The sequence below is a fragment of the Gracilinanus agilis genome, chromosome 4 (genome assembly GCF_016433145.1).
Source record: "Gracilinanus agilis isolate LMUSP501 chromosome 4, AgileGrace, whole genome shotgun sequence".
NCBI lineage: Eukaryota > Metazoa > Chordata > Mammalia > Didelphimorphia > Didelphidae > Gracilinanus > Gracilinanus agilis.
The window spans coordinates 394,619,726-394,632,466 of record NC_058133.1 but is presented as its reverse complement, the minus strand read 5'-3'; the positions used below and the strand labels follow the sequence as shown (position 1 = coordinate 394,632,466).

General features: G+C 37.3%; 1 protein-coding gene across 7 annotated transcripts in view; it reads left to right on the top strand.

The window, feature by feature from the left end:
- MAP7 (microtubule associated protein 7) overlaps positions 1 to 12,741 on the top strand; it is a 203,450-nt gene that overhangs the window by 129,236 nt on the left and 61,473 nt on the right. For all 7 annotated transcript variants that reach the window (XM_044677075.1, XM_044677080.1, XM_044677076.1 and 4 more), the window contains one exon: positions 5,955 to 6,032. In XM_044677075.1, the coding sequence (XP_044533010.1) occupies positions 5,955 to 6,032 (78 nt within the window). The remainder of the gene's footprint in view (positions 1 to 5,954; positions 6,033 to 12,741) is intronic.

Below are 12,741 nucleotides of genomic sequence, written 5' to 3'. Positions count from 1 at the left end.
CAGAGGTCGGGGGGATGAGGACTGAGAAAAAGCCATTAGATTTGGCAATTAGAGGTTGTTGATAACTATGACTAGAGCATTTTCAGTTGAGATAGATCAGAATCCAGACTGCAAAGGGATTGAGTAGTGAGTAGAGTCAATGAGTATAGAAATGTACTTATAAATGTTTAGGTTTTGTTTTTTTCTTTTTTTCTCCTGAGAAAGGGAGAAGAGATATAGAAGAGTTTCATTTAGTGAAAGCTATTTAAATGTGGAAGAGATTTGGACCTGTTTGAATGCAGTAGAGAAGGAACCAGTAAATAAGGAGAAGCTGAAGATTGAAGAGAGGGGATGATTGAGGTTTCAAATCTGCTGGAAGAAAGGAGAAAAGAGTAGGAGTTGATGTAAAAAAGTTGTGAGATGGGGGAGAGGCTAGATGGATCAATTGGATTGAGAGCCAGGCCCAGAGACAGGAGGTCCTGGGTTCAAATTTGACCTCAGACACTTCCTAGCTGTATGACCCTGGGCAAGTCACTTAACCCCCATTGCCTAACCCTTACTGCTCTTCTGCCTTGGAACTGATAGACTATTGATTCTAAGACAACAGGTAAAGGTTTTTTTTTTTTTTAAGTTTTAAGATGAATCAGTGGGGAGAAATGGGAGTTCATATTGAAAGGTCTCATTGAGATGAGATCCTCAACTCAGAATAGGGTAGGAGAGAGGATTGTGGGAGCCTTGAGTAGAAAAGGGAAGATTTAGACTAGCTTATCAATTAGAAATGAATGAAAGGATTGCCAGTTAACGTGAGGGCATATTTGAAGGTGGATATGGATTTATGTATAATATGGTCAGCATAGTTATATGACTTCTCTGTTTTCATTCACTTGAAGAATAAAACCTGAGAAAAGACCAATAGGTTTGGCAATTAAGAAATTATTGGGATGGCAGAGCCAAGACACAGAAGTAGCAAGAATAACTACTGCCTCTTCTCTCTAAGCAGTTCTAGAAAGCATACCAAACTAAAACCTGATTAGGAAATTTAAAAAAGGGGTGGTGGAAATCACAGTTAAGAGAAGTCTAGACGCTAAGAACAGGGTCTGGCCAGTTACATGCAGAGCATGTTACAAGACTGAAACTTATAGTCTAGTGGGGAGATAAAACAAAAACACAATTATCATGCAGCATTCTGTATTGTACTATATATTATTACTATATATATATATATTATTCTGTATATTACATTAGAGAAGTGTATAGCAAAGTATTATGTGTGATCCAAGAGAAGGAAGGAAAAGTGGGAGAGAACAAGGAAAGAAGAAGAGAAAGAAGGAAAAAACAGAAAGGAAGGAAGGAAGGAAAAAGAAAGGAGGGAGATATTTGTTAAGTGATTATTATGTGCCTGGTACTATACTAAGCATTTTACAAATATAATCTCATTTGATCCTCAAAGCAAAGTTTTGTGCTATTATGATCTCCATTTTACATTTGAGGAAACTGAGGCAGAGGTTAAATGACTTATGTGCCTGGGGGTGACACAGCTAGTAAGTGCCTGATGCTGGATTTGAAGTCAGGTCCTCATTACACCAGGCTTAACATTCTTTCTACCCCAGGTAGCTTCCCTCAGGGGAAAGCTTGTTATTGCCTATGGATCAGGGGAAAGCCTCTTGTAGAAGATAACAGTTGAACTGGACTTTAAAGGATGTTTGGAATAAGAGAGGGAGGGATGATAGCCTGATTTAGGAAGGAGAATGAGCATCTTTTGGGGTCTATAAGATGGTTTTCTAGCTTGTTCCATAGAAAGCTACCACACCTTTTAACATAAGATTTGTTCAACATGTAAAAGTTTTGGAGTTCCTGAAATAGTTCTATGACCTGGAGCAAATTACTCCACCTCTCTGGGCTTTGTCCATAAAACAAGGGATTTTGACTGGCTAGCCTATATATAAATATAGCTTTAAACCTATCATCCTAAGTACCATAACTATCCACTCTTATTTTAAAAATTAAATCTTTACTTGTACAAAAATATTTATAGCCTTGCTTTTTGTGATGGCAAAAAAAATTGGAAAATGAGGAGATGCCCTTCAATTGGGGAATGGCTGAACAAATTGTGGTATCTGCTAGTGATGGAATACTATTGTGTTAAAAGGAATAATACACTGGAGGAATTCCATGTGAATTGGAATGACCTCCAGGAATTGATGGCAGAGTGAAAGGAGCAGAACCAGGAGAACATTGTACACAGAGACTAATACACTGTGGTAAAATCGAATGTAATGGACTTCTGTACTAGCAGCAATGCAATGATTCAGGACAACTCTGAGGGATTTATGGAAAAGAATGTTATCCACATCTAGAGAAAGAACTGTGAGAGTAGAAACAGAAGAAAAACAACTGCTTGATCACATGGGTCGATGGGGATATGATTGGGGATGTAGACTCTAAATCATCAACCTAATGCAAATATTAATAATATGGAAATAGGTTTTGATCAATGACACGTGTAAAATCCAGTGGAATTACTCGTTGGCTATGGGAAGAGGGTGGAACAAGGGGAGGGGAAGAACATGAATCATGGAACCATGGAAAAATATTCTAAATTAATTAAATGAAATTTTTCAAATCACTCAAAAAATTAAATCTTTAAGTAAAAGTTGACTTAATAGCAAGCAACAATTATTGAATTCCTATAATTTATGTTATTGCCATTTTACATTTATCTGATGCTAAATAATTTATCATTTTATATATGAGTTTGATACCTGGCTTGCCATTTTTCTCTCCTCCCTAGCACCTGCATTCATACTGGGAGACTACAGTATGCCTAATAGTTCTTTCTCAAATACTCTAACCATTCAGTTCCCCAACCTACTCACTCTCATGGGCTACTCCTCCACTGACCTCAGCCACACACAAAGATAAGCATATCCTTGACACCCATAGATGTACTACCTCCATGTTCAAGAATCTGAAATCTCCTTATCCAGCATAATCAAGTGGCTTTTCATTTCTCCTACTTGCCTTTGCTTATAGAGCCCTGCTCTTGATCGGCTTCTCAACCTCCAATCCTTTGACCCCTTCAGTTCTCTCCCAGGCAATTTCCCCTGTTCTAGCCTCTCTCTCTTCTTCTCCCCATCTTGATTACTTGGTGAACCCATTCAACTTTTAACTGTCTTCCTCACTCAAGACTTGGGCTTGGATCACTCCAACTATTCATCACCATTCATCACACATGTGCTGTTGAATGAAGGCAGAGAAAATCACACAACTGCACTTATTGCATCTACATGACCTCAACTGCGACCTCATTGCTGCTGGACAAACTTATCATATCTCCCTTACCAACTCCCTCACCTATTCTCTGTTGCAGCTCTTTGAACCTTTTCATCTCTCCTCAGACCTCTCGCAGCTCCCTTCTCCCCCATCTCAGCTGAGAACCTTGCCTTATATTTTACAGAAATAACTGAAGCCATTTGCTGTGAACTCCCTTTTCTTAATCTCCTTTCACTCAGGAGCCTTCTACCATTCTCTGCTCCTCAATTCGTCTCAAATGATGAAGTGGCATTACTCATTATCAAGGCTAACCTCTCTACTTGTTCAAGAAGCCCTATTCCATCCTGTCTTCTCCAACAGATTGCCCCACTGTCATCCCACTCTTTTACTTATTTTATTTTTGTCTATTTGTTTTTAAAATTCCTGTGTATTGGTTCCAAGGCAATAAGGGCTGGGCAATGGGGACTAAGTGACTTCCCCAGGGTCACATAGCTAGGAAGTATCTGAGGCCAGGTTTGAAACCAGGACCTCTAGGCTTGGCTCTTAATCCACTGAGCCACATAGCTGCCCACCTTTCTCTCATTCTCAATTTCTTCCTCTTGTACCATCTACAAACATGCCTGTGTCTCCCCTAACCTCAAAAAACCTCACTTGATTCTTTCATCTCTGCTGTTATCATGCTTTAGCTCTTCTGCCCTTGGTAGCTAAACTCCTCAAAAAAGACCATTGACAAGAAGTGCCTCCACTTCCCTCTCATCCTCACCCCCTTTTAATCTGGCTTCTGACCTTATCATTCCACTGAAACTGCTCTCTCCAGGTACCAAGGATCTTGTAGCTGTAAAATCCAGTGACCTTTTCTTAATCTTCATTCTCCTTGACACTATTGATCACTTTCTTCTCCTGGGCACTCTCTTCTCTCTAGATTTTCAGGATACCACTGTACTCTCTCCCGGTTCTTGTCCTACTTATCTGAACCCTCCTTTGCTGGATTCTCCTCCAGATCAAACCCTCTCTAACCATAGATGTCCCTCCAGCTTCTGTCCTGAGTCTCCTTCTCTTCCTCCTTTATACTCTTTCACTTGATAATATCATCAGCTCCCATGGATTTAATTATCATTTCTCTATGCTGATGCTTCTCAAATCTGCCTTTCTTGCCTTCATATCTCTGCAGAACTTAAGTCTCACATCTCCAGGGGCTCAGTAGATAGAGAGCCAGGCCTGGAGATGGGAGATCTAGGGTTCAAATATGACTTTAGATGCTTCCTAGCTGGGTGAACCTGAGCAAGTCACTTAACCACAATTGTCCAGCCCTTACTGCTCTTCTGCCTTGGATCCAATAATTAGTATCAGTTCTAAGAAGGTATGGGTTTATTTTTACTTTTTTAATTCCACATCTCCAAGTACCTTTCAGACATCTCTAACTAAAAGACCAGTAGATAACTGGAACTCAATATGTCCAAAACAGAACAGTGTACAGTTCAGTAGTACCAAGAAAAGGTTAAAGATAAATTCAGAGCTGATAGATCCATAATAAGTTTCTCACTTCATGCCCTGATTTACCTGCTTTTCAAAGGAAGATAAAACCTGCTTTTCTCTTTTTTCCTGCCCTCTTAGAGAAGGAGATGAAATGTTAAAAAATATTCTAGTGATTTACCTCAGTTTTTAAAAACTGAGTTTCATTTTAGAATCTGTGAGCAGATCAAAGTATGCCATCTTCTACTCTCTTTCCTTCATGAGATCTCTGATGTATTGTGATATGTCTTCTGTCATGACATGAGCAATAATGAAGTATGTATTACAGGAAAATATGAGTATGACCTATATTAGACAGGAAAATCTGAATTTTAAAATATCAAAAACTATCATCAAAAAATATTTGAGTTTCTTTTTTTAAGAAATTAGGGCAGCTTGGTGGCACAGTGGGAGCACTGGGGCTTGAGTCAAGAAGACCTGAATTCAATGAGGCCTGAAGAACTTATTAGCTGTTTGACCCTGGGCAGGTCACTTACCCTCTGTCTTCCTCAGTTTCCTTAATTGTAAAATGGAGATTAATAATAAGTACCTTCCTCCCATGGTGATTGTGAGGCTCAAATGAGATTACAATTGTAAAGGGCTTATCATGGTGCCTGTCACATAGTAAGTTCTATATAAATGTTAATTGTTCAGTTGTTTTTAATTGTGTCCAACTCTTCCTGGCCCCGTTTTGGGATTTTCTTGGCAGGGATACTAGAGTGGTTTGCCATTTCCTTCTGGCTCACTTTACAGATTAAAAAGTTAACTTTTTTTTAATGCTTTAAAATTTGTAAAGAAAGTGTTAGTTGGGGCAGCTTCTTGGATTGAGAGCCAGGTCCAAAGACAAGAGGTTCTGAGTTCAAATGTGGCCTCAGACACTTCTCAACTGTGTGACCTTGGGCAAATCCCTTAATCCCCATTGCCTAGACCTTATTGCTATTCTGCCTTGGAAATGATTGATATTCAGTATTGATTCTAAGACAGAAGGTAAGGGTTTTAATAAAATAAACAGATAAAATTTAAAAAATTTTTTTTAATTTTCAAAAAAGAAATTGTTAGCTGTGTCCAAAATATATAAATGCTGCAATTTAGTATAATAGTAATAACATTTTTTAAGATGTATAATTAAATTATCCAGTAAAAACTTTTTCTCTCAACCTAATTTTATTTTTATTTATCCTGTCTTTCAGACCCTCCACCTTTACTGAGAGTTGATGACCGACAACGGCTGGCACGAGAACGAAGAGAGGAACGAGAAAAACAGCTAGGTAACATAGAATCAGTATTTGGTCATTGAATTTGGGTTGTTTTATGGCTATGGACGTGTCAACCCCTCTCAGGCTGAATTTTCTCATCTGAAAAAGGGAGGTACTAACAACAGCTATATTTCAGGATTGTTGTGAGGATCAAATGAGATAATATTCATGAAGTGCTTTGCAAATATTGATATGCTATATAAATGCTAGTTCTTAGTATTAATAATACTTTTTAAACTGTAGAAAGAGAATTCAGCGTGTGAGAAAAGTTTTCCATCCCTTAACATAATGTTGTACCAGCAAGAACTGACATTGAGAAGATAGACTTCCCCAAATTTACAATAAGTTTGGATGCCTCTATGAGTGGGAACATTGTTTTGTTTCAATGTCATATAAAATATCATGAACATAAGGCTTAAATGATGACCAGAAATATGCTATTAAGCCCCTTGCCATGTTTTCATCAGAGCCCTGTGTGACTCTCAAGTAATATATCTTTGTAAGTAATAAACTCAGTTTTGAAAAGGGTTATCCCTGTAAGAGTATACAACCAGGGACAGTAACATGGCTCTGTGGATAGAGAGCCGGTCCTGGAGATAGGAGGTCCTAGGTTCAGGTCTGGCCTCAGACCCTTCTTAGCTTTGTGACTGACCCTAGGTAAATCATTCAATTCCCATTGCCTAGCCATTGCGACCCTTCTGTCTTAGAATTTATACTAAAACAGAAGGTAAGGGTTTAAAAGAAAAAAAATGTTAGAAGGGACTCCATTCACCCCAATGCCAGAAGAGTGGGAACACGGAATGAGCTCCCCAAGAGGACTTTGCCCTCTGGCTTGCAATTTACCAGCCTGAGTGGTGAGTGACACAGCTGGGCAGACAGACCTAAGTATGCTCCGAAGGAGTCAGTGAGAGGCTTTTTGCTTTCTTTTCCTTATTCTTTTGTCTTCCAGAAAATGTGATCAAGGTTCCTAATGCCAGCTCCTCCTTAAAGAAAGTACCTTACCTTAATGCTCATTGATGCAAGGTCTCCAACATGAGATACTCTATCTACCTTGGGAAGATAAAAGGGCTGGTCAGTGTAACTGAGTGGTTCCAGGGTGTCTAGGTGCCTTATAAGCCGAGGCTTACTTAGGTCATTAAAATCTTTCCAGAAGATGACCTATAACATTTCTTGAAGTCACAGTATTGTGCTTTTAACTCTTGTTAATGTTTCAGCCAAGGAGAAATGGCACCTATAGCCTCAAACCTCAGAAGGTTATGCTTCCATGAGAACCTCAATTTCCAAAACCTAGTGTTATGTGGCACCAGGCTAGTGATCAGATTTCTCTAAACACTCGTCACATTTTGTTTTGTGTCACCAGAGAGCAACAGTCTAAGACAGTCTCGTTCTATCCCATTTCCAATGTGACTGAAGGTGGACATCTCTCTTGCCCCTGAGGGTTTTGTAAGCACAGAGCTCAGTGAATTGTTGAAAGTAAAGAAACAGTAAGAATTTGATTTTCTGTGCCTGGGTTTCCTACAGTTATTAACCTGCATGTATCTGAGAGGTGTTTTTCCCCTTGCCTGATTGAGGGAGATTTTAAGCTGCTTAGTTGGGAGTCAGGACCATTACGACCTTCCACTTTTCTATCCAGTCTAACTCTGGAGTCCTTCCTCTTATGAGTCTCACTCAAAATTATGTTTGCTATAGTGCAGCTCAAGAATTAGCTTGGGAAACAAACCAGATCTGAATGGCAGAGTTGAGGAGAAAAAGCCAAGTTGATTTGGGAAGGGAGAGAGGCTTTGACTGAGCTGTTGGTCCTGATCAGTTACTATGATGGCCCTCATCATTAGCCCAGGTAATCGAGAGTTAACTCTAAAAATATTTTCAATCTAATATTCAACACCATCCAAGGAGTAGAGTCTTCATAATTTCTAATAGTCTGATCCAAGTGTTATACTATTACATGATTCTTGGAAGAGACATGTCTGATTTGTATGAGAGAGAGAGAGAGAGAGAGAGAGAGAGAGAGAGAGAGAGAGAGAGAGAGAGAGAGAGAGAGAGAGAGAGAGAGAGAGATGAAATCACAAGTCCATATGAAGTCTAACATAATGAAGAAGTGAAAAAGCAATTTTTAAGAGCCCCAAAGAATTCTTCAGATCTTTGAGCAATTCAAGACATTCTCCACATTATAATATGCCATCAGAACAAGCTTAATCTTTTTTTAGTGAACTAGTGTGTCACATGTTTTCTTCATAATTGGATGTTATATATTTTTTGGTTTTTAAAACCAAATGAACTATTACACTCATCTAGAATTTCTGAAATTAATCATTTAATTCCAATGAACATTAATTTGTTTGATTCTCTTCATTTCATAATAATGAATTTCTACACCATATACATTGCATTAATGGTTGTTAAAAACAGATTTTCTATTTTCTATGTTTCAAGGATAGTATTCAGTTTTCTGAGTTCCATAGATTATTACAGTTTAAAAAGGTTGACTTGAATAAAAGGTCAACTAATCAGTTTGATTAGAAGAGTATGTCAAGAAAGTAGATTAAATACCTTTCTTTGAACAATAGAATTACTCCAGAGAATTTTCATTCCTTGATTTCTCCATGGTCATTGCAGAATATAAGAGAGAAAATGTTTATCACTTCCTTCTCCCCTCTTTATTCTAATTAAATAAATATAAAGTGATCTTTATCCTCAAGTTCCTTCCTTCATACTTTTTAGCAGGAATTCTTAGTCTTTTTTTATGTGTCATGGATTCATGGTGAATTCAACTCTGGTGAAACCAAGAAAACCCCATCTGAGGATTCTGTTTTTAAATGTATAGGATTACAAAGGAAATCAATTATATGTTGAAATGAAGATGTAATTTTTTCCTGCTAAGGTCATGTGCCACTCCCCTCCTCCACCCTGTCCCTGCAATTCCAAGTTAAAAACTCCTTATAAGATCTTTAACTATTTTTAAAACATACCTGAAATCACATGAGATTCCTATCTGATTTAAGCTGAGGCCAAAATACATAAAGGTGACCTTCAATGATTTCAACAAGAAAAAAATTTTGAAGGTTCCTCTGTTGACCATTAATTGCTCTTTTTTTTTTTTTTTTGGTGATATGAGGACAGTGGAACCAGACGCCAAGGATTGCCACTGAGTATTACCATTTTGGGTCAGGAGCAATTCAGTAGCCATAAATCACTGCTCATATTAACCAATTAAATGAAACCAAATTAAAAACTGTTGGGTTTTTTTAATGTTCAAGCCTCTCAATTTATAATGTGGGATGAGATTTATGAAACCCCGGGAAAGTAAAATAATTTTATTCTCAGTGAAGCCAATGGTCAGGGTTTAGATGTTAGAGGGTTGTGACTAAGCAATATTAGAAGGAAACACAGACAGATCATAGAACAAAAACCTAATTGTATTACTTGCCATGGCCTGGTATGTTTGTACTCTTTTACAAACAGAAAGTTCCTATAAATAACCTTTCCTGAGTTTAGTCCCTGAGGTATGCCTTAATGCATTTACCCCAAACCTCTATAATATGACCTTCTCTTTCTGTTTTGGTAAATAAAGCCAGATCTATCATTCTTAATGGAGATGGGGTTTTTTTTATTTGTTTGTTTCTGATTTTAGCAAGTACACTCTCCAAAACTAAACCTCAAACAGGAAGGAACCTCCTCAGCTTCTCTGCTGCCTTTGATACTTTAAAATCTCTCCTTTGTGGATAATCAGAAATACAGTTTTCTGATTATTCTCCCACCTCTGCATTTGCTCCATTCACAGTCTCTCTGTCTCCTGTTCTTTCTCTCATTCTTAACTATGGATGCCCTCCTGGGCTGAGCACTCTGCTGCTCTGTGCTCACATAAACAAGCTGCTTTTGATCTTACTGTTTGTTTGTTTTTTTAAAATACTAGAAGAAGAATGCTTAGAGGATAGAAATGTCAAGTATTGAATGAAGTAAGGAGAAAGAGATGAAAAACAATTTAATTATTTTAAACTCTAAACATTTTCTTATCCTTTGGCTTTTTAAAATTAAATTATTTTGGTATTTGCGGAATCATAATTATTGAGGTGAAATGTGTGACTCAAAGTCATAACTAAATTTTTTTAAAAGCCTTTAGTTTTAATCTGTTTTTAGAAAAGTATATCCTGTCCTCTATAGTGAATAAAACTGAGATAAAGAATTACAAGATTTCAGAAGTGGAATAAACAAGGATTATTTAGTCATTTGGACTTAACAGATATAGGGACAGGTAGATATCACAGTGGATAGACTACTAGACTTGGAGTCAGAAGGACCTGGGTTCAAATTTGGCCTCAGACCCTTAGTAGCTGTGTGACCCTGGGCAAGTCACTTAACCTTCATTGACTAGCTCTTGCGACTCTTCTCCCTTAAAATTCATACTAAAACAGAAGGTAAGGGTTAAAAAAAAACTCAACATATTTATTAAGTGCCTAATATGTTTGAATAGTGCAGAAGGGAGGAGGTTTCAAAGATGAAAAATGAGACACTGCCCCAATCCTCAAGGAGCTGACAGCTTAATAGAAGTATATAATAAGTTTATAAATAAGTAAAGTATAAGACAGATTATAGGTAAGTCCCATAAAAGTACAAAATACTTGGCAAGTTTCAAAAGGGATCAATCAATCTACTTGAAGGGATTAGCAAAGATCTCATGAAATAATAATATTAATTAATAGCTAACATGTATAAAGTGCCTAGTGGGTGTCAGGTACTTTACTAAGATAATATTTATAAATATTATCACTTAATGAAATAAGTGGCAAGTGAACTGGATCTTGAAAAACAAACTGATAGAGGGTAAATGGAATTTTAGACAACGTGAATAGAGATGAAAAAGCAGAAAATCTTGTAGCATATTTACTATCTTTTCAAATTACCTAGTTTTCTTTATTTGCATATGAGCTCTATTTTCCCCATCCCCATACCCAGTAAAATATGAGCTCCTTTGGGACAAAGACTAATTCACTTTGTTTCCCTGGGATTGTAGATTTAGAGCAGGAAGAGACCTTTGAAATGATTGAGTGCAACTCCTTCATTTTATAGATGAGGAAACTGAGACTCAGAGAGTTTGAGAGACTTGGCATATCTAGGAAATGACTGAGGTAGGATTGAACCTGGACTTTTCTAACTCCAAGACCCCTGGTCTCCCCATGATTCCATACTGCTTAATAAATTTATTTTATCTTCTCTAAAAATAATCTGTTCTTTCATCTGATCCTCTTATAGTTATATATTTTAGTTCTCTCCCTAACCAAGTCACCATCCTCTGGGTATACCCTAGTTTCTCAATGTCCTTAGTAAAATTCAACACTAGGAACTTATCATGATATTCAAGATATGGTCTAACCAGGGCAGAATACAGTAGGACTATTATCTTTCTTGTTCTGAACACGCTCCCTTTTTTAATGCAGCCTAAGATCACCTTAGTTCTTTTGGCTGCCATATTAGCATGCTATTGATTCATGTTGAGCTTTTTCATATGAATTGCTTCAAACCATGCCTCTGTCTTCTGGTCCTTGTGTAGTTAGTTATATGGATGCCGTTACTTAGGGTATTTATCTGATTTTCCATAGCTAGGAAGTAGCAGGGCTCAGATTAGAACCCAGCTCTCCCACTACTCAGTGCGTTCCATTTCATCTGAATGAGATCTGAGTGCTTAGGTTGGTCTTTATTATGACCTTGTTTTCCTTCCAGTGAAGCAAAGTCAATAAAAATATTTTTCAGTAGAATAGATTTTTTCCCCTCAAATTCAGTTACCAAAACCATATTTAATAATTGGGAATACAGAGTATCTTTCATAGAAAGTATTTTGAGGAAATTATCATTTTCTCTTAAGAAGTGATGTTTGAATTTAAAATGAAAAGATATTCTTCATCTTTTTCAGTGAATACTTTATGTCCAATATTCTACTTATTCATTGCCTTTCGTGACAAAATTCTTTCAAATCCTTTTTAAATACTTACATATGCTAAATGGTTTTACTGAAGAATACAAAGAAGATGACATAGCTTCTGATCTGGGGGAGATAATATTAAAAAAAGATAAATTTTTAAATGGACATAAACACTAAAAGTATTTTTGTGGGTATAATAAAGAGATGAGGACAGAAAGTTAGCACGGTGGATGGAGTGCTGGCCCTGAAGTCAAGAACGCTCATATTTCTGAGTTCAAATCTGACCTCAGACACTTCCTAGCTGTGGAAGCCTGGGCAAGTCACCTTGTTTGCCTCAGTTTCCTCATCTGTAAAATGAACTGGAAAGGGAAATGGCAAACCAACTCCAGTATCTTTGCCAAGAAAACCCCAAATGGGGTCATAAAGTGTCAGATGTGACTGAAAACAACTGAACAACAATAGAGAGATGTGTAGGATTGATGGCAGAAGGTGCAGCAGAACAACTTCATTCTATGACAATCATATGTCCATTCATAGTCTTTAAGCAGTGTTAAGATAGAATTTCATGGTAGTTTTCAGCTGTGCATTTCTGGTAATAAAAATAATAGCTAACATTTATAATACTGATTTGTGCCAGGTACAGTGCTACGTACTTTACAATTGTTATCTCATTTGATCCTCAAAACAATGTTGTGGGGTAAAGCGCTACTATTATCACCTTTTTATAGTTAAGGAAACTGAGGCAAACAGGTTAAGTGACTGGCACAGCTCTTGATATGTGCATGGAGACTGACATGAAAATGA